The sequence below is a fragment of the Oryx dammah genome, unplaced genomic scaffold (assembly GCF_014754425.2).
Source record: "Oryx dammah isolate SB20612 unplaced genomic scaffold, SCBI_Odam_1.1 HiC_scaffold_26, whole genome shotgun sequence".
Lineage (NCBI taxonomy): Eukaryota > Metazoa > Chordata > Mammalia > Artiodactyla > Bovidae > Oryx > Oryx dammah.
Window position 1 is genome coordinate 37,587,290 of NW_024070210.1, and position 22,870 is coordinate 37,610,159.

Below are 22,870 nucleotides of genomic sequence, written 5' to 3' on the forward strand. Positions count from 1 at the left end.
CTAAAGGGCTGGCCCACAAAGGCCACTGGGGAGAGAGTCATGACTCTCTCTAATGAGAGCGAGCCTTAGTGGGAAGACTCCCTGCTTTTCAGAACCCCTACTACCTTTAAATTGGAGGGATAAGACCTCTGGAAGGAAGAAATTTAGGCTAGGTAGAATAGCTGGTTGAAAATGCCACTAACTAGGTCCCTCTTGTTTTTCTGTACTGTTGGCATTGAATTTCTATTCTTAGTGTGAAGAAATCTGACTTTTTATTGTGCATCAAGTAAAGATTTGGGTCCTGTGTGGAAAGAGAGTTCTTTTCCAGGGCAACATGTCCATCACAACTGAGCAGTTAAGCCCATCTGTGTTTTGATTTAAGTTCCCTTCTCACTCTACCTAGGCTGATGGTCCTCAGCACTGGTCATCCCCAGGCGCACAGAGTCTCTGCCTCCATTGCAGCTTTGCTGACCTCCATCTGAGAGACCTTTCTCTTGCCTTTGCTGGTTTTCCAACTCCTATTTGGCTTTCCACTTTGGTTTGTTAATAGCCTTTTTGTTCTCAGTCACCATTCTCCCTTGGGCACTTTTGGTAACTGTTCTTGAACTCCTCTGCAACACTATCCAGCAGTCTTGCACATCCAATTTTAAACCAGTTGTATGCACAACTTTGAATCTGGCAAAGTGGTACCCAGTACAGTTCTTTTTATGCTGTCATCAAATGGGGTATCTGTTTTTTTGGTGAGTTCCAGTGTTCTCCTGTCAGTGGTTGTTCAACACAATTTTGGTGTTCTCAAAGATGAGTGCATATCCTTCTACTCTGCCTTCTTGAACTCTTTTTTTTTGCTATTATCAAATCAAAACTTTGGACTCCTTGAAGAGATTCCGGTCACTTCTACCTGAACCCTTGCCCTTTACTCAGACCATCATTTCACACTGGGTGACTCATTTCCTTCCTTCTGGTTCTTACTTCAAGCTCGAGCAAGCAAGGATATGCCCAGCGCCTCTCTGTCAACAGTCAGATGAATTTTTTGAAGGAGAGTTTCCACATCTTGTAGAAAGGGTCACTGAGAAAAATGCATGAACACTTTTGCTGCTAGCCCTGACCTATGGTGCCCACTAATGCAGTGTTGAGCTAGCACTACCTAACATTCTTACCCTACTTTTTCTCACGCTGTCACCTGAGGCTGCAGGCGGTAAGCATGTGAATGAGAAGGTTATTATTAGTCCATGTCTGGAAAGCCTTCCATACACCCACCTGAAAACTTTATCAGTGGGTACAGACATCACAGCAAGTTATGGACAAAGTATCAAGTGTCACCATCTATCAAACAGATTATTTTTCTCAATTCAGCTTCTGGATATAACATAGTTACTAACTCTCAAACTGAACCATTATATAAAGAGCTTGGCCATGTTAGCAAGATCGTGGGCCACGCAAGATGCCAGGACTATGAATACCTGGGCACATACTTCTAGCCACTGCTTCTCAGTTGGTTTAAAAAAGACTGAGATCTTATTTTCTCTTTTTCTTTGAAATGTCCCTTGTGATTTTTTTTCAATCTTAATTTTTAAAAACAGAAGTTCAGCTCTAAGTTGATGTTCTCGAATCAGATTGTTCATGGGTTTTGCAGAAATGAGTATTGTTCACTGATTTCTGGTAGTTCTTAGGAAACGACTGAATGCGGTCATAAGGTGATGGCAAGGTATCCTCTTGGACTGATTAAGTCAGGAAGTGATAAGGGATATTTTCTCCTTTACCTATATCTGATAATATTCACTCTACTCAACTAACATAGTGTTGGACTCCTTGACGAAAGAAGAAAAAAGAAGAAGAGAGACAAGTATGTTAGATAAGAGAGGCAGCCGTAGAACATAGAAGTTTGTGAGCCAAGTCCTCAAGGCATTTAGAATTAGTGGTTGGTCCCAGCCCTGGCTAAGCTGTTCTGTCTCAGCATGATGGCCAGTTGAGACCTTCTTGCTGGACTCATCTTCTCTGGATCTTCTGAGAATTTGGAAATTAGCGCTTTATGCTCATATGATTCCAGTGTGCTGAGGACATTTAGGAATGGCAGAGACAGGTGAGCCTGGGGCCTAGGTTAAGAGCTCAGATTCTGAAGCCACATTGCCTGAGTTTATGTTCTGTCTATGCTCCTTACAACCTCCACAACCTTGGGAAAGGTACTTCTCTGCTTTCCTGTTTCCACATCTGTAAAATGGGAATGATAATAGTAACCACTTCAAGAGTTCTTATTAGGAGTCAATGAGTTACTACTTTTAAACTTCTTAGAAAGAGTCTAGCATATAGAAAACACTATATAAAGGTTTGTTAAATTAAACTTGAGAAGACCTACTTGCCAGATGTCCCCTCTCAGGTCCTCTCAGCCAGGGATTCTTGGGGGTGGGATTCTTGGGGATGGTAGTGTTTTCCTTCTGGTCCATCAGTGCATGTCTGATTGACTGTTTAGGGCTATGGATTTGTGTGGTTTTTATTTTCTCTCAGAATAATGGGCCCATTTCTGAATCTGGAAGCCGAGCAGTCCTCTGTCTCCAGAGAACAGAAAGGTCCAAGAGTGTCTTCCTGTTCCTCCCCCTTGACTAATGATATCAGGGATATTGTTAGTCCAGGCTGGGTAAGAATGTCCTGAGCTGCTGCCCATTGGCAAGGTTGACCCAGCCTTTTTGGCATTGCTGGGACACTGCCTAACTTCCCCTGGATGAATTTCTTAAGAGAAAATTCCTCCTCAAGCTGGACCATCTAAGTTTTGGGAATTGATGCAAACAAGATGTAGTAAATTTTGTTATCTTAACTTTTGGCTTCTCATCAGGAGGACCCTACAGCCTTTCACCAGGGCAAGAAGTTTCTTTAAAACACATGCTGGCTTGTTCAAGAAGATCCTGCTGAGCCTGCTGTGTTTGGGTAAGGTATTGAGAACCTGTGGAAGTGAGAGACATAATCATTTCAGAATGTAGTCTTCTGTCAAGACTACTCCTAGATGGAAAGAAGCTATTTATTCATAAGTTGATCTAAAAGGCTATATGATGTATAGCTCTTAACTACTTGTAGTGAATTGTAATGTATAGAGTTGTACTTCTAGGAATAAGTAAAATCTGAGAATAAGCTATTTTTCAAACTGTACTATTCAATAGACTTAAATATTTCTAAGAATCTGGGCTTGTCTCTATTGCAGTGTCTTGAGTAGATGAAGGGTGTGGTTCTTGTAGTCTATGAAAAAAGCCTGTAGTATATGTTACTTATTTGCTGGTTTGCCAATAAGACCAATGATATAAAATGTTTCTAAAGCATAGCAAACCTTTTGGGAATTCACTGGCAGTCCAGTGGTTAGGACCCAGCACTCTTACTGTTGGGGCCCCAGGTTTGATCTCTGGTGTGGGAACTAAGATCCTGCAAGCCATGAGACACAGCAAAAAAGCCCTGCCAAACAAGTAAACAAACAAAACACATAGGAAACCTCTGTTTAAAATATGCTGTCAATGATGTATGGGGCTTTGATGTCAATATTAGAGGCAGCTGGGATGGTGAAAATAAAAATTATATTTTGGGGTGAGTCAGGGAGCCATAAAATGAGGACTTTTATGGCTGTACTTCCTAGCAGTAGCCTGCTTCCATGCCTCTGCTCAGGAGGAAAGGTTAAAATGACTGGGGTTATAAAGTTTTGAGAAAAGATGATTTTTTTAAAAGTGTATAAAAGTAGGTGCTGATCAAGCCCATACTAAGGAATAGAAAGAGGATACCAGATAAAATAGGAATGAGATTTCATCAGGGACAAATTAAAATATGCAGCATTCAAACTAAGTTGGTTACTCCAAATCCCCCAAGAAAACAGCTAGCCATCTACCCTGGCGTTGGGAAGTGCAGCTCAGTCTGACAGGGCTGGTGGTGAGGTTGCTGGAGGGCTTTTCATGCCTTACCCAGACATTCATGACTCATTCTTCATTGGTTCCTAGGGTCTCTGCCTTGCTGATCCTTACTTTGTACTTTCTCTTTTTAGCTTATGCTGCCTACTTCCTGGCAGCTTGCATCTTGGATTTCCATAGAGCACTGGCCTTGTTCGTCCTCACCTGTTTGGTGCTTTTGGTCCTGGTTCACCGCTTTCTGAAAAGGCTCTTTGGTGAAAAATTGACGAGATGTCTCAAGCCCCTTGAAAACTCTCGCCTGAAGTTTTGGATGAAATGGTAAGATAATCTCAATATCTCTGGTCCCACAACTTGTGGGACCCAGATCCCACAATCCATTACTGTTTTACCCCTTTAAACCCCAATCCATTACCCTTTTCCTTCTTTCCTGGTTTCTGAGCTGTCTGACAAAAGTTCTCCTATACTTTACAAAACCAAGGCTCAGAAAGCAATAGCAGTGGGCCTCTGAGCACTGAACTTAGTCCAGTTTCTTAAAATCTCCTATCTTAATATTGCTTGCAGGTCAGGAGGGGTTACATTTCAGAGAAGGGTTTTAGTCTGTTTACTGTCAGGGCTGGTGTTGGAAATGAGAAAAACCTTATTCCTCTTCACAGAAGTAATCAAGGCAAAGCTGCATTAAACTGTCAAATTGATTTGGTGCTCATGTGTTTCTCCTTTAATTTCTGGATACTTTTTATGCTCTTTTCCCCCTCTAGTCCTCCAGACTTCCTGCACCCACAGGTGTCTTATAATTCCCTAGAGTTTAGCACTGTTTAGTGTATACTGAACCAAATGCTACAGCAGCCACAGCTCATCTAACTAACTATTGCATGCGCGTGTCCTTTGATCACAGACCTGGGGTGAGTGAATGACTTTCAGACTCCCTGTATGTTCCTCTTTTCTGCCTTTTGTCCAATGGATGCACAGAAAATAGCTGTTAAGAATGTTTTTAACAGTGGTCATTTGGAGAAACACCCCAGACTACAGCCTAAATTTTGGATCATTGATTTATTTGACACTGAAGAGATAGAGCTGAAGTACTTTCTTCATTAGCAGGATGGATTCTTGAAGCCAGATTTAATTCACTTTGAGTTCACAGAGAGAACAGCCCCAGTATTCAACCCTGACCTGTCCTCTATCCTGTTGTCATTGTTGTTCCTGCAGCATCTCAATGGACAGTGTGTGTGTGTTTTGGTTTTCTTTTCTTTTCACATGTGATTTGCCCTCGAATTCTTACTCCTTGAACTGAAATGACTCCAACACTCAGACTTGAGGAGACTAGTTTGTGTACTGACTGTGCATATTTGGTACATCAAGGGACCATAAGGCCATAAGTCATTGATTTGTGGCTTAGCCTTAGCCTTTATTCTGCCCCTTCAAGTGGTTGGAAACTGGGTGGAGATCCATAGGGGACTTTTCCTTCTTCTTTTGAAAATATTTTGGTTTTGCATTAGCGCAATCTTGAAGAATAAGTCTTTTTGTTACTGATATGATAGATTGAGGAAGTCATGAGATTTATGTCCTCAGATTGGACTCTTTGATCTTCCATTTGTGAGTAAAAGAGTTGAGGGGAGGGGAGAGGTGGTAACTGGGAAACCACCAGATGAATGATTCTAAAGACATGTCTCTGTGTCTAACCTATTGTGTTTATCCTTTTGATGAATTTATCCATTTGATGAATTTCTGTTTTTTAGAGGTTAAGTTGATTATTTCTTATTCATTTACTGAGTTGATGGCATTATCCTGAAATTCCCTCTCCAGGGTGTTGGCAGGAGTCTCCTTGATTGGCCTTATCCTATGGCTGGCTCTGGACACAGCCCAAAGGCCAGAGCAGCTGATCTCCTTTGCGGGAATCTGCATGTTCATCATCATCCTCTTTGCCTGCTCCAAACACCATAGTGCAGTGAGTTTGGGTTATGCAGGGGTGGGCATAGTAATACCTAGCCAAGGACCATGTGTTATTAATTACAAAGCACATGTGCCAAGTATTGATTACCAAGGCACAGAACTAAGTTCTTAACAATCTCTGGAATTTTCTCCTTCGATAATTTTGCTCTTAAGTTAAGGCTAAGGTTCTAAGAGGCCTTGGATCACTTATTTTCAAACTGAGTCTTGATATCAATTTTGTGGATACAGGCCGGTGTTAAAGAAAAAACAAAACAAAACAAAAAATAAAGAAGGAAAGAAAGAAAATAGAATACAGTAGAGAATCAACTAGTACTGCACATAGTAATCAGAGAAGGCAATGGCACCCCACTCCAGTACTCTTGCCTGGAAAATCCCATGGGCAGAGGAGCCTGGTAGGCTGCAGTCCATGGGATCGCGAAGAGTCGGACATGACTGAGTGACTTCATTTTCACTTTTCACTTTCATGCATCGGAGAAGGAAATGGCAGCCCACTCTAGTGTACTTGTCTGGAGAATCCCAGGGACAAGGGAGCCTGGTGGGCTGCCATCTCTGGGGTCGCACAGGGTCGGACACGACTGAAGCAACTTAGCAGCAGCAGCAGCAGCACATAGTAATATTAAAGTATTGGTTTATGATGCATTTATATGTATATGTGTGTGTGTCTGACTGTGTGAGATCTAACCTGTAGGTGTAAGTTTAAAAAACATATATATGTATGTGGCTCTTTGTATATCACTGCCCTGTACCACATTCTCTCTACTCCCATCTTACCCCAGATTTACTGTTAACATCCTAGATTGGTTCCAGAGTACATATACCCATGTTTAAAACACCAGCCAGGTAATTAACAAGTCTGATTTAGAACTCACATTGGAATAATGTTCTTTTTGGTCCCAGGTGTCCTGGAGGGCAGTGCTTTGGGGCCTAGGTCTTCAGTTCGTCTTTGGGATCTTGGTCATCAGAACTGATCCTGGATTTAATGCATTTCAGTGGCTGGGAGAACAGGTTCAGGTATGAGAAATCGAATGTGAGGGCACTGCTCTTTGCAAACCCTAGAGAAAGGAGATTGGGGGAAAACATGAGATCACACTGTGTCTTGTTAATGAGAGCTGGTAGGAAAGGAGAGAGTACACAGGGGTACAGCTAAGCATAGGAATGAAGAGAACTGAACTGCTGAGTCCTCTGTCTTTCACTGAGTAACTCACAGGGACATAGCCTGGTTCCCATGCTGTTAAAGGGAGGCCAACTTCAGTAGAAGCAGTAGGTCCTAGTCATACATGAGGCTGATCTTATCTTCCTTGTGTCTTTCGTGACTTCACTCTTGTTCTCTCTCTCTCCTTTTTCTTTCAGATTTTCCTCAGCTATACAGTGGCTGGCTCCAGTTTTGTTTTTGGGGATGTTCTGGTCAAAGATGTCTTCGCCTTTCAGGTCATATCTGTTTCATGAGCAAGAAAGAGGGTCAGTGGTGGTGGGTAGGGGGTGGGAAGAGGGATAAAACAGATGATGAAGACGTATGTCCAAGAAATCAGTTTGTATACCAATGACCCTAAGAAGAGGATTTGATCCCATTCATTTGGAAGCAGCATCAATCTCTTGCCCTTTGTTCAGTGCCTTACTGAAATTGGAATGAAATAGGGGTGGGAGAGGAAGGTTCAGAAAACATCTTCTTGTGGCTTAGTATTGACGGCATGATAGATTTCCAATACACTTAAAATTTATTCCTAAACTAGCTTGTGTTTAAATATCCACTGAGTATCTATACTGTATCAGCTGCACTTGTGATGAATGGAAGTTATCTTACATGCCTGAAACACAGTTTGCTTATGGCATGTTCAGTGTAGGATCTCACTGCCTGCCCCATCATTCTCATTACAGGCCTTACCCATCATCCTTTTCTTTGGATGTGTGATGTCCATCCTTTACTACCTGGGCCTTGTGCAGTGGGTTGTTCAGAAGGTGAGTCATTCTGCTATGCAGCCAGGAGGTGGGCTTTTATCATGTGATCTGTCAAGAGGCATGAAGATGACACTTACCCACTCCAGTGTTCTTGCCTGGAGAATCCCAGGGACGGCGGAGCCTGGTGGGCTGCCGTCTATGGGGTCGCACAGAGCCGGACACGACTGAAGCGACTTAGCAGCGGTAGCAGCAGCAGCATTTCATATCTTGAGCATTAGAACCAATGTGAAAAGCATACTCTTTCAAGCGTGTCTGATATCAGATGGTCAGGACCAGGTCCTGGGCAGGCTGAGGGGCACAGCTGGGAGAAAAAATGGGCTGAGCTACCATTTCATACTGAGTTTAATTTATTTTTTCTGGAAGCAAAGAGCCCTGAGTTCTGGTCCAGGATCTGTTTGTAACTTGCTTTGTGGTCTCGGCCTTGTCACTCTTCTTCTCTAGGCCTTAATTTCATTACCAATGTTAATGGAGGAGGGGTTTTGCTGGATACACTCTGAGATTTCTGCTAATGTTAATGTTTTGGGTGTTTGCGTCCCTTTAGATTGCTTGGTTTTTGCAAATCACCATGGGCACCACTGCCACAGAGACCCTGGCTGTGGCAGGAAACATCTTTGTGGGTATGGTAAGCATCCTGAGGACTTTTGATCTTTTCTCGGGGGAATAGAAAGTATGGCAGACAATGGGCTGAGAAATGTATGCTTTCCTTTTGAAAAGTCAGATAAATGAAGACTGGGGAGCCACTCATTCTGACGAAACAAAATTCAGAAGCTCAAAGGAAATGCAACTCATTGCTTTCACCCTTCATCTCTAATAATACTTATGTGATGCATGTAATGGGGACATACTTAACCACAGATCTAACTTCTTACACAGGGATTTAGGGAAATGTCCTGGTCTAAATCATCCCCCTTCAGGGACTATGAAAGGTGTCTCCTCCATATTCTGGTTTCTTCCAGTGACCTTTGTTTTCCAGGGTCTCTAAGGAGCCTTGCTCAGGGCCAATACCAAAGCTCTTCCCCGTAATACTTTTTTGATACATTTGTCTCTATGGAGTAGGTGCTCAGTATTTGCTACTGACTGATCAGCTTAACACTAGGGACAATGGCCTGTCAAACTGACAAGGAATTAGTATTGAAGTCTTTCTTTCCTAAGGTCCTAGGCTGATTAATTGTATTTGAAATGGTCTCAGAGTACTTCCATATATTTCTAGCATAGTATGCAACATTTTGCTGAAATTCTCCATAATCAATTTGATTTCCTCTGCTAGACTATGAAGGCCTAAGAGTAGGAACTTTGCCTTGTTCATAAAATGTCCCTGTCATCTCCTATAACACTAGGCACATGGTTGTCATTCTTTAAATAGTAAATATTACCTATTTTACAATACTAGATATAGTTTGCATAGTTGGGCCTTCATAATTTTATATTGTTTTCACAAATGTTATTTCTTTTGATTGTTTCATCAACGTTGGGCTTCATTCATGTAGCAGTTCATTTAATGAATACTTTTTAAGCAGTTAATAGTTATTAGTAAGTACACTGTACTCCATAAAGTCATCCATTAAGTATGCAGTTTTAGACTGAGAACCTACAAAAGAAATATACCATTTCTCATCTATAGAATTCTAATTTTTAAGTAGATGAGACAAACACATATGAAAACACATAGAACAATGCCAGCCAGGATATAATTAGGTGCTACAGGGAATGAGCTAGACATTAGGAGAGCCTAAAAGCAGAGCTCAGAGTTTGAAGGGCACCCACACTGGAGGGATATGCGCCCAGGGCTAGGATGAGCACTCTAGGGTGGGAAACTGCACCCCTCTTGAATCTGACTCTCTCCATCTTGTTTTTAGACGGAGGCACCTCTGCTCATCCGTCCATACCTTGCAGACATGACGCTCTCTGAAATCCATGCAGTGATGACTGGAGGGTTTGCCACCATTTCAGGCACTGTGTTGGGAGCCTTCATATCCTTTGGGGTAAGCATAGTCTGTTTGATCACTCCTGGGTGAGCCCAAGTCTGGGTTCTGTAGATGCTGACTCCTAAGTCTGGCCTTACAGATTGATGCATCATCCTTGATTTCTGCCTCTGTGATGGCTGCCCCTTCTGCTCTTGCTTTGTCAAAGCTGGTATATCCGGAAGTGGAAGAGTCCAAGTTCAAGAATAAGGAGGGGGTAAAATTGCCCCGTGGGTGAGTCCAATGAAGCATATAATTTGGGAGATGGTGAAGTCACATGCAGAATCAAGAGTGGTGCTGTGGTTCAGGCTCCCAGTCTCCTGGAGAGGGAGTAATATGATTCCATATCTCCTTGTGTCTACGTCTGCCTCTAGCTAATCATGTTGGTTTGTTTCTTTTGTTTAACCCTGCCATTTCCTCTGCCTTCTGCATGCCATTATCCTCTGTTCTTGTGTCAGTACATTTTCGTGGTGATTGAATTTGATACTGTGAAAATTAGTAATTTCCACAGAGAGGGTCACTAGGAACCCCTATCACCTCTTAAGCTGTTCTTGCACTCTCCTGTGCACTCCTGCACTCCTGGGGCACTGGGACATCTCTTTTCTGAGGGGCTGAGATTACTCTAGACACCGTGTTCTTCCCTTCTGCCCAATAACCACAGGAAGGAGAAGAATGTCCTGGAAGCTGCCAGCAATGGAGCCACAGATGCCGTAGGCCTTGCTACTAACGTAGCAGCCAACCTGATTGCCTTTTTGGCCGTGTTGGCCTTCATCAATGCTGCCCTCTCCTGGCTAGGGGAAATGGTAGACATACAAGGACTCACTTTTCAGGTAATGGATTCCATTTACCTGGGCAGTCCTTCTAGGGTGTATTTAAGAAGTCCTTGAATTGCACATGTCTCCTGACCCACAGTGAGCTAAGGGAGCATGGCAGGGAGAAGGGGTTAGGGGACTGAGTCAAGGTTCCAGAGAAGTCCTGGGCTCCTGATGTGAGATATCTCTTTCTCTCATCCAGGTCATCTGCTCCTATGTCTTAAGGCCCATGGTTTTCATGATGGGTGTCGAGTGGGCAGACTGTCCAATGGTGGCTGAGATGGTGGGGATGAAATTCTTCACGAACGAGTTTGTGGCCTATCAGCAACTGTCTCAGTACAAAAACAAGCGTCTCTCTGGAGTGGAGGAGTGGATCGAAGGCAAAAAGCAGTGGATTTCTGTAAGTGCCGGTCTGGAAAAGCATAAACAGTCTGTGGACAGATACAAAGTATTACACAAAAGTTTGTCTCACACACACAGATCCCTCTCCAGGGCCCCAGGCCTGACCCTAGGAAGAGTCAGGGTCAAAGCAGAGTCTGACCCAAAGCAAGAGAGTAACAGTGTGCTTAGCTTCTGTGCCTGAGCTGCCCTGAGGTCATTTTCCCTCCTCCCCCACCCCGCTCCACACTGACCCAGCTTCTCTCATAGATTTCATAGGCTCCAAAGACTTTGACAAGAACACTGGGCAAGAAACCAGGGTGGTTTTCATGTCATTATCCTTGTAATAACTCAGGGAGTGGTTATTTTCTGAGCATCCTTTCCATATTCTTTAGAGTGGTATGGACAAGATTGGGGGTTCTAAGTACTCTGGAACTTCTATCATGATTATACAACTGCACACATGGGACTAAGTTTATTTATTTTTGTTTTCCCTAGGTGAGAGCTGAAATCATTACAACGTTTTCACTCTGTGGATTTGCCAATCTTAGTTCCATAGGAATCACACTGGGAGGCTTGAGTAAGTTAATTCTTTTTCCCACCTACCCAGTATGTCAGCCAAGTCCCAGCATCTACAGTAGGCGGCCCTGGTGCTTCAGTACAAGTTGAGCCCAGATAGAGAAGCTGATGTGAAATGGTCCTCTCCATTGGCAGTTAATTTGGAGTTCAGGTAATCATGCTACCTGGCTATGTGTGGAGCCAAGGCTGGGTTTAGAATCTCAACTTCTGTTATCTTTTTTCCTCCCTGTTGGAGGCCCAAGAAACCAATTTTATTTTTCTTTTTCCTATGAGGAACACTATAATGGTATTATTTTTATTTTGCCATTAAATGGACATAGTACATAAATCAGTAAAAGTATTTTGTTTTTTGTTCAGTAGTGAAGGTACTTTCTGAAATTATGCTGCTCACCAGTTGACTTCAGAAATAAGCCTTGTGCAAGGAATCATAGAACAAATAAAAACAGAGACATATAAGGTAGATAGAGCAAGTGCTGTGAAGTGTTGGAATTAAAGTTCCAAGTCACCAGGTGTAGGAGGAATGAGTATTTTAAGCATACACAGATTACATTTAGATTGCTAAGAATATTGCTAACTGGTGATGGTTGGAGGAAATAATATGAAGAAAGTGGAGCTGTCCTTGAAGGCGGGGCAAAGAGAACTGGTGGATTCCAAGAGTTTGGAAGATCCTTGGGCTCCAAAATCACTGCAGATGGTGACTGAAGCCATGAGATTAAAAGACACTTGTCCCTTGGAAGAAAAGCTATGACAAACCTAGACAATGTATTAAAAAGCAGAGACCTTGCTTTGCCGACAAAGGTTCATCTAGTCAAAGCTATGGTTTTTCCGGTAGTCATGTATGGATGTGAGAGTTGGACTATAAAGAAAGCTGAGTGCCAAAGAATTGATGCTTTTGAACTGTGGTGCTGGAGAAGACTCTTGAGAGTCCCTTGGACTGCAAGGAGATCCAACCAGTCAATCCTAAAGGAAATCAGTCCTGAGCATTCATTTGAAAGGACTGATGTTGAAGCTAAAGCTCCGATACTTTGGCTACCTGATGTGAGGAGCCGACTCATTGAAAAAGACCCTGATGCTAGGAAAGGTTGAGGGCAGGAGGAGAAGGGGATGACAGAGGACAGGATGATTGGATGGTATCACCGACTCAGTATGAGCAAGCTCTGGGAGTTGGTGAAGAACAGGGAAGCCTGGAGTGCTGCAGTCCATGGGGTTGCAAAAAGTCAGACACGACTGAGCGACTAAAGAACAACAAATAAGAAAAACACAGCGTAGTATTTTTTATTGCACTCATGTTCTGGGCTAGAATCATGAAGTTGATTTACTTGGTAGCTGATCAAACAATTTAAAGGTGAAACAGTTTCCTTTCAGTTTATTTTCCCCTTCTGTCACACAGTTGTCTGTTTTCTAATTCTGATGCCCGATTACCACCTGATTGTGAGATTGCCCTCTAGTGGTAGAATACACACCACATGACTAAGGCTTAGATGAATGTTGCCCGTCTCATCTCTCTGGCTCAAAATTGTCTAATTCTGTCCACCCTAAGCATGCCAATTTCTAGTGAACACCCAAGGCATTTGCACTGTCTGGAGCAATGCAGAGCTTTTCTTGGTTCAGATACATCTTAGGAATGTTCACAGAACCACCGAAGTTAGAGTCAGACACACCATCCTTGACCTGGGGAGTGTCTAAGTTAGTGACCTATGAATACATATACTTCTAAGCACACCATTGGCAAGCATCTGGTGGTTGGCAGTAAGACTGCGATTCATCTGCTGTGTTTTGATACCCAGCATTCTTCTAATCAGGATTCATGTGTATACCCAGTTGCCTGGCAGGGAAGAAATTGAATTGTTTTGTTTTGTTGTCTGCAGCATCAATGGTACCCCACCGGAAGAGTGACTTGTCCAAGGTTGTGGTCAGTGCCCTCTTCACAGGGGCCTGTGTATCCCTTATCAGTGCCTGTGTGGCAGGTAAGTGTCCCAGCTTAGGCTCAGAATAACTGATTTAACCGTCTGTCTCACATATGCATGAAAAAGGCTCCAAATGTACAGTGTTTTCAATTTATACCCAGAGAATAAAGAGCCTTCAGGAACATGTGTAAAACCTTCCCCTTAGCATCTCTGTCTCCTTTATCCAGGAATCCTTTATGTCCCCAGGGGAGCAGAAACTGACTGTGTCTCCTTCCTAAACACGAGTTTCACCAACCGAACCTATGAGACCTATGTGTGCTGCAGAGAGCTCTTTCAGAGGTGAGTGAGCACTGGATCCCTGCTCGAGTCTCCTCTTTTATGCGCTCTTTCACTCAGGAATTTCTAGAATTGGGGAAAAGTAAGGTCTTGAGGGTAATCACATGGATACTGAAGAGAACATATAAGAAGGGGAATAGGTATTTGTGGTGGTCTAGATCTCTCTTCTTTTCTATTATTAGATGCATATTCACTATTAGCACTAGCATGGACAAATCATCAGTTTTACAAATGACAATACCCTGTATTGATGGGGTACGGAGAAGTGGAGGGGTAGCAGAAGTAAGGGAGGGTGGTTTCCCTGATCAGAAGTGAAGTATTTATTGTGATTTGAATATAGATATGTTGTAGGTGAAGGTTGACAATGGTCCTGAGTGGCCCAAAACTTAAGAGCTTCTTCAGACAGAAATGAAGACTGAGAGAAATAAAGTTGAAATTGACAAAATCATGATACATTCAGGTAGTGTAAAAATGAACTTGTTTACCAATTCGTGGGAAATTATTAGAATAGTTTTCCGGTTCTGTGTGTAAGGAACTCAGAGGTCACCACTCCATCTTAAGATGAAAGTGAAAAAAAGCTGAACAGTCTGAAAAATCAATAACTCTTCTTGAATCTGGAAGAAACACAAGGCAAACCGCTGACCCCAAGATTGGAGCGACAGGCAAACACAGGGAGTCGTGGTTTACTGGAGCCACAGAATCCTGTGCAGGGGCAGGAAAGCCTGAAACTGCAGTTTCTGAAGCCCTGGGGAGGACAAGGCTGAGTGTTAAAAACTCTGAGGGGACCCACTTCTCAGGGGAAACCCCACACTTTTGGAAGTTTTACCTCTTGGAACTAGACTAGGTTCTCATAGTAAATAGCGGACAAAACCCCCCTCATGCTTCTGGCAAGTGGAGGGGAAAAGGAACTATTTTGAAATACACCAAAGCACTCTGTTTTTTCAAACAAAACCTGCCTTTAGGAAGAAGTAATTAACCAAAGCCTAACCACCTGGGGTATTATCAGAATCCACCTGACCTAGAAAAAGAGAAATACCCAACTTCAACCCACTCTAGCCATCCTGTCCCATTCAAGGAGGGAGGAAAGACTGAGAAACACTTGTGAAGTTCAGAGTCCAGAGGCACAGGCTAACTAAAAGGCTGAGACCTAACCACAGGACAATAGAATGCCTTCCCTCCCCAACATCTCACCACTACATTGCTAAGGTCTATATACAGCTGTTCCTTTTATGGGTATGTCATGTCTAGTTATCAAGAAGAAATTACAAAACACACTAAAAGGAAAAAACACAGTTTGAAGAGACAGAGCAAGCATCAAAACCAGACATGGCAGAGATTTTCAGATTATCAGAGTGGGAATTTTAAACAGCTATGATTAATATGGACCTTCCCTAGTGGCTCAGTGGTAAAGAATCCACCTGCCAATGTAGGAGACACGGGTTCCAACCCTGCATTGGGAAGATCCCTGGAGAAGGAAATGCCAACCTACTCCAGTATTCTTGCCTGGGAAATTCCATGGAGAGAGGAGCCTGGAGGGCCACAGTCCATGGGGTCACAAACGAGTTGGACATGACTTAGAGTCTAAACAACAATGATTACTACACTAAGGGCTCTAATGGGTAAAGTAGGCAGCGTGCAGGAACAGATGAGCAATGGAAGTACAGAGATACAGGAATCCTACGAAAGAACCAAAAGGAAATGCTGCAGATCAAAACCACTGTAACGTAAATGAAGAATGCCTTTGAATAGCTTATTGGTAGACTAAGCACATCTGAGAAAAGCACTTCCAGCTTGAAGACATATCAGCAGAAATCTTCAAAACTGAAAAGCAAAGAGAACACAGACTGGAAAAAAACCTAAAATAGAACATTCGAGGATTATGGGGCAACTTCAAAAGGTGTAACATACATGTATTATGAATACCAAAAGGAGAAGAAGAACTATTTGAAACAATTATGACTGAAATTTTCCCCAAATTAATGTCAGGCACCAAATCACAGATCTGGGAAGCTCAGAGAACATCAAGCAGGATAAATGCCAAGAGAACTATGCTTAAACATATCATTTTCAAACGATAGAAAATCAAAGACAAAGAAAAAATACCAAAAGGAGTCAGCTGAAAACTAAGGGGAGTATATCATAACCTAAAAGAACAGTTACAGGACCCAGAAAGGAAAGATCTGAGGAACTAGAATGTTTGGTTCTGCAAAAGCAAAAGGTATGTGTACCTGTACTGATATATGGGTAAATAAAGAGAGTTCTGGAAGATGAGGCTAAAAGATCTTATAAGGCCTTCTATGAAGTGCTAAGGAATTTAGATTTGGGCTTACAGAATTCTGAACACATGCTGAAATGTTTTTTCAAAAGATCATGTTGGGTAGCCAATTGGATGTCGAGGAGACCAATAAACACATTGCTATAATACTCTCAAGTAGGAGATGATGAGAGCTGATACTAAGTAGTTGTGAGGATGAAGATGCATTAGACCAAGGAGAATCAATAGGTTTGTTTATTGAAGGAAAGAAAAGGGTAAGGAAGAGAAAGGAGTCTCAGATGTCTGTACCCTTTCTGGCTCGGGCAAGTAGATCTAAGGGCTGCCATTTATTAACTGACAAGAAGGGGATTGATTCTGGGAATGGGAGTAAAGGGGAGAGATTATGGCTTAATTCAGGTAAATATGTTGACTTAAAAGTACCTGTGGAAACATCATGTGAAGTGACTTAGGCCTGGAGTTCAGGAGAGAAATAAGAACTGGAGATAGATTTGGAAGTTGTCATTAAGTATGTGATCTTACATATGTTCACTATACAAGTAGAGGCTTGGGGACTAGCTCCTTAACAGGTAACTATGCCAGGTGAACAGATATTACCCTCCTGGGTTTGGAGGGTTTGCCTTCACCAGAGAATGCAACCAATATCTTCTGAAAAAATAATTTTTTTGCTGCACTGATAAACATGAATCATAATCTAGATAGATCATTGCTCTGGCATAGTTATGATTCCTCTGTTCTTGTGGCAGTTCAGTAGATGTCCTTGTAGGCATAATCTAAAGTAAATGAATAAGGTGAAAATTGCTAATTTTTGTTTAATGATGAGTACATCACTGAACCTCACTAAAGAATTAATAGAATACTCTTTCCTGCTCATTTCTGCCCTCAGAAATGCAACTGACTTTTTGCCTAAAGTCACTTACTGAGCATCATTAGTATCTAGAATCTGAAAGAGAATGTTTTTGTCCAGTTCATTCACAGTAAATCTTTGGAGTGACTCCAGACCAAGATGGCAACAAAGGAGGCTTGAATTTCCCTTTTGCTATGTACGCACCAAGTGTACAGCTACATGTGGAATAATTTCCTCTAAGAAAAATCAAGAAACTAGCTGAATAACTTCTATGACTGAGAAAATACCTACACTGAACTGGGTAGGAAAGGCTGAGACATACTCTCAATATAAACCCCACCCCTGGCAGAGCACCATGTAATGGAAAGGAACTCCCAACTCTAAGCTTCCCCCTAAGCAGTGAAGGGTTTAGACTACACATCTATGGCCCCAGTGTTTAAAGCTCCACTCTGCCTACCTCCCTACCCCTTCATGTTTACCCATGTAGGAGAATGAAACTGGACTCCTGTCTTATACCATACACAAAAGTCAACTCAAAATTGATTAAAGACTTGAACATAAGACCTGAAACGTTGAAAATCCTTGCAGAAAACATAGACAGCCCTAGACATTGGTCTTAGTGATGATTTTTTTTAAATAAAATTTTAAATTGTAGTATATACTTGCTTTACAATGTTGTGTTAGTTTCTGCTGTACAGCAAAGTGAATCAGCTATATGCATACATATATTTCCTCCATCTTAAAACTCCCTCCCACCCACCGCCAATCCCACCCCTCTAGGTGATTGCAGAGCGCTGATCTGAGTTCCCTGTGCTATACAGCAGCTTCCCACTAGCTATTTCACACGTGTGTATGTAGTGCATATATGTCTCTCGATTAGTCCCACCCTCCCCTTTCCCTGCTGTGTCCACAAGTCTGTTCTCTATGTCTCTGTCTCTATTCCTGCCCTGCAGATATGTTCATCAGTATCATTTTCTAGATTAATATATGATATTTGTTTTCCTGACTGATTTCACTCAGTATGACAGACTCTAGGCTCATCCATGTAACTACAAATGACCCAATTTTGTTTCTTTTTATGCCTGAGTAATATTCCACTGGGAGCTTCCTTGGTGGCTCTATGTGGTAAAGAATCTGCCTGCCAATGCAGGAGCCACAGGTGATGCTGGTTAAACCTGTCCATGGGCTCACAAAAGAGTCAGACATGACTTAGCAACCAAAACAACAGCAGCAGTATTCCATTGTGTATATGTATCCCATCTTCTGTCGATGGACATCTAGGTTGCTTCCATGCCCTGGCTTTTGTAAATAGTGCTGCAATAAGCATTGGGGTACATGTATTTTTGAATTAATGGTTTTCTCAGGGTATATGCCTGGTAGTGGGATTGTTGGGTCATATGGTTTTTCTATTTTTAATTTTTTAAAGGAACCTCTGCATGTTCTCCTTAGTGGCCATATCTACCAATTTATGCTCCCACCAACAGTGCATGAGGGTTCCCTTTTCTCCACACACTCTTCAGCATTTATTGTTTGTAGATTTTTTTGATGATGGCCATTCTGACTAGTTTGAGGTGTTAACTTGCTGTGGTTTTGATTTGTATTTCTCTAATAATTGGTGATGTTGAGCATCTCTTCACGTGTTTGTTGGCCCTTTGTATATCTTCTTAGGAGAAATGTCTCTTTAGATCTTTCATCCATTTTTTGATTGGGTTGTTTGTGATTTTGATATTGAGTTGTATGAGCTACGTGTATATTTTGGAGATTAATCCTTTGTCAGTTGTTTCATTTGCAAATATTTTCTCACATTCTGAGAGTTGTCCTTTCATCTTGTTTATAATTTTCCTTTGCTGTACAAAGCTTTTATAAACAGTTTAATTATTTCCCATTTATTTCTGTTTTTATTTTCGTTATTCTAGGCGGTGGGTCAAAAAGTATCTTGCAGTGATTTATGTCAAAGAGTGTTCTACCTATGTTTTCTGTAAGAGTTTTATAGTATCTGGCCTTACATTTAGATCTTTAATTCATTTTGAGTTTATTTTTGAGAATGGCGTTAGGAAGTGTTATAATTTCATTCTTTTATATGTAGCTGTCCAGTTTTGCCAGCACCACTTATTGAAGAGGCTGTCTTTTCTCCATTGTATTTTCTTGCCTCCTTTGTCAAAGATAAGGTGACCATAGGTATGTGGATTTATCTCTGGAGCTTTCAATCCTGTTCCATTGATCTGTACTTCTGTTTTTGTTAGTAATGATTTTTTTTTTTTGGATTTGAAACTGAAAGCAAAAGCAACAAAAACAAAAAAGAGCCAACTGGGACTTCATCAAACTAAAAAGCTTCTGCACAGCAAAAAAAAAAAAAAAAAGGTGAAAAGTCAACTAACAAAATTGGACAACATATTTGCAAAACACATATCCAGTAAGGAATTAATATACAAAATATACAAGGAACTTATATAGATCAATAGCAACCACCCCCAAATAATCCAATTTAAAAATGAGCAGAGGAATTGAACAGACATTTTTCCAAAGAAGTCACCCAAATGGTCAATGGCCAGCAGGTACATGAAAAGGTGCTTGATATCACCAACTAGCAAGGAAATATAAATAAAAACCAAAATGAAGTATCTCCTTACACCTATTAGGGTGGCTGTCATAAAGAAGACAAGTAACAACAAATGCTGGCAAGGATGTGGAGAAAAGGAAACCCTTTTACACAGTTTGTGGAAATGTAAAATGGTACAGTCACTTGGAGGTTCCTGAGGAAACTAAAAATAGAACTACCATATTATCCAGAAATCTCATTTCTGGATATATATCCAAAGGAAACAAAGTCATTATCTGTATTCCCATGTTCATTGCAGCATTATTATGGCTACTGTTGTAGCCATGGTATGGAAACAACCTATGTGTCCACTAACAGATGGAGGGATAAATAAACTGTTGTAGAAGTATACAGTAGAATGTTATTCATCCTTAAAAAAGAAAGAAATCCTGGTATTTGCAACAATGTGGATGAACATTTACACTAAGCAAAATAAGCCAGAAAAAGACAAATACTGCATGGTCTCACTTATATGTGAAATCTAAAAAAAATGAAATAAAAATTTCACGTACAGAATGGTGGTTGCCTGTGCCTAGCAGCTGGGGGGATAGGGAGAAGCTGGTATAATAGTCCAAACTTTCAGATATAAGATAATAGATCTGAGAATTTAATGTATCTCATGGTGACTATAGTTAATAATACTGTATCGTATAATTGAAATTTGCTAAGAGAGTAGAACTTGTGTTCTCATCATACACGCACAAAAGTAAATATGTGAGGCGATGGATGTGTTAATTAACTCGATGTTGGGAATCCTTTCATAATATATGCACGTCAACTCATCACATTGTATGCTTTCTATATATTACAACTTTACTTGTTAATTATACCTCAGTAAAGCTGAAACACACATACATATACAACCAAGCCTGAGCTGTTTTCTTTTTTTCCAGACTTTAAACTTTTTATTTTGTATTGGAGTATAGCCTATTAACAATGTTGTGGTAGTTTCAGGTGAACAGAGAAAGGACTCAGCCATACATGTACATGTACCCATTCTCCCCTAAACCCTCCTCCCATCCAGACTGGTACACAACTTTGAGCAGAGTTCCATGTGCCATGCAATAGGTCTTTGTTGGGTTATGCATTTTAAATATAGCAGTGTATACATGACCTTCCCAGTGTTTTCCTTTCTTAACAGGGAAGTGGCTTTGGAATATCATCTCACTTTTTTGAATATATTCAATTCTAAATCACATTACAAAGCATAAATTTTGCTTCAGTGATGTTTGGAAAGGACTATGGTTAGGAATTGGAATTGGGCACCGAAGCAGACACATTGTATAGGGTTTCTTGCTAGTACTATCTTGGGCATGAATGAAAAAATACACTTAATTCTGTCCTACTTTCTTGGTCATTGTGATTGGATTTATTAATAGGTTTCTGTTTTTGTTTTCACCTGCTTGATAGAACTTACTGATACATCTTGTTGCATTGTTTTTATCTGACCCACTGTGTGTCTCTCTGGTTTTTCATTTCAGTACTTCTCTGAATGGGACCTACAACCCTCCTTCTTTTTCTGGTCCCTGGCAAGATAAAGAATTCAGTGCTATCGCACTTTATAACTGCTGTGATCTCTACACCAGTGCTGTCTGTATCTAAAGCTGGTTCATTTCCATAAAAGTCTTAATCTGGATGGCTTTTTGATGGCAAAGGTATTTATGTACTCAGAGTTCTCATCCTATAACTAATGCACTTTGATCTTTAACAGTAAACATAAAATTTTCATTTTGGTTCACTATATGTCAGTAATGAAAATTAGCACTCATTTTTCCATTATTTGGCTGAACCAAATAAGAAATTTCTTATGGGCTCTGTTTGAGCTTAGAGTCAAAATAATAAATATTACCATATCAAAAAATATCTTACAAACCTTGCTTCTAGTTGCCATCTTAAGAATTATATGATGTAGTATGCTATAAATGTGATTTGGTATGTAATGTGTACTGAGGTAAAAAGGCTATATTTCTTGAAGTTCTGTGGATGAGCTGGGTTTATGATACTAAAGGTATACATGAAAATTATATGAATATTGAATGATAAGATTTTTCTGGTTGTCACACGTTTGTAAACCTGAAAACTCCTTAAAATCATAACATAGTAATAGTTCCTGTATGCAGACTTATAAGGAATGTCTGTTTCTTAGAGGCCCTTGTTTTATTTTAGTATTCTGCTTTAGTGCCATTTTGCTTCAAGTTTACTGACTCTTCTAAAATGATGGTTTTCGGGGGAGATGACACTGTTTCCTCCCAGAGGACATTTGTCAATGTCTTGAGGTATAATTAACTGTCACAACTTGGGGGGTGCTACTGATGTCTTCTGTTGAGTAGAGGCCAGAAATGCTGCTAAACATTCTAGTGTGCATGGTCAGCCTCCACAACAAAGAATCCTCTGGCCCCAAGTGTCAACAGTGCTCAAGCTGAGACACTCTGACTTAGAATATTTCTTATATCTAATATTATTTATAATATTATAGCCTTAAGGAAGAGTTTCAAAAGAATGTAGGAGCTCCTCAAAAAGTTATAAAATAACCGTATGGCCCCACAATTCTATTCCTTGGTATACCCAAAAGAACAGAACACGGGTGTTGAAACAAGTACGTGTACATGCATGCCCACAGTAGCAATATTCACAATAGTCAAAAGGTGGAAACAGTCCAAATGTCTATCAGTAGCTGAATGGATAAACAAATAGTGTTATGTACATACAATGGAATTTTATTTAGTCATAAAAATCATGAAGTACTGATATATCCTACATGGACGAACCTAGAAAACATTATGCTAAGACAAAGAAGCCAGACACAAAGGCTTATTATTATATGATTCTATTTTGTATGATTCCCTTTATATGAAATATTCAGCATAGATAGATCCATGGAGACAGAACACAGATTGGTGCTTGCCAAGGGGAGGTGTTGGGGAGGAGGAGTAGGGAGTTACTGCTTAATGAGTACGTGGTTTTACTGTGGAATGATGGAAATGTTTTGGAACTAGATAGAAATGGTGGTTACACAACATTGTGAATGTACTAAATGTCACTGGTTTGTTCACTTTCAAATGTATAATTTTATGTTATGTGAATTTCCCCTCAATAAATTATATATATTTATATATATATAAATACTATTTGTATGTCTCCTTAGTGAATCTGCCTTCTTCCACTTCACAATTATCTGAGTTCAGAACCTCTTGGCCTTCCTTTTTGTCTCCTTTCCTATCTTCTCTTCCTTATTTTTGGTAAGTACCAAACCACCTTACCTGTCTCCTGAGAAACCTGTATGAGAGTTAAGAAGCATCAGTTAGAACTGGACATAGAACAGTGGACTGGTTCAAAATTGGGAGAGGAGTATGACAAAGCTGTATATTGTCACTCTGCTTATTTAGCTTCTATGCAGAGTACATCATGTGAAATGCTGG

At 40.9% G+C, this 22,870-nt stretch overlaps 1 protein-coding gene across 1 annotated transcript; it reads left to right on the top strand.

Annotated features, from left to right (window-relative positions):
* Window positions 1–1,676: 1,676 nt before the first annotated feature.
* Window positions 1,677–22,486, top strand: SLC28A2 (solute carrier family 28 member 2). Its single transcript, XM_040227598.1, has 16 exons — window positions 1,677–1,684; window positions 2,807–2,898; window positions 3,992–4,175; window positions 5,658–5,799; window positions 6,702–6,815; window positions 7,155–7,232; window positions 7,680–7,760; window positions 8,302–8,382; window positions 9,617–9,742; window positions 9,825–9,955; window positions 10,383–10,551; window positions 10,736–10,933; window positions 11,410–11,491; window positions 13,359–13,457; window positions 13,625–13,736; window positions 20,933–22,486. Exons 1-16 carry the CDS (start codon window positions 1,677–1,679, stop codon window positions 21,051–21,053), a joined length of 1,818 nt encoding a protein of 605 aa, XP_040083532.1. The 3' UTR covers window positions 21,054–22,486.
* Window positions 22,487–22,870: the final 384 nt, after the last annotated feature.

Excerpts from the sequence above, each read along its gene's own strand:
- SLC28A2 (XM_040227598.1), top strand. Across the intron at positions 7,233-7,679 it reads AAGATGTCTTCGCCTTTCAG|GCCTTACCCATCATCCTTTT; the intron begins GTCATATCTGTT and ends TTCTCATTACAG. Across the intron at positions 13,458-13,624 it reads TATCAGTGCCTGTGTGGCAG|GAATCCTTTATGTCCCCAGG; the intron begins GTAAGTGTCCCA and ends TCCTTTATCCAG.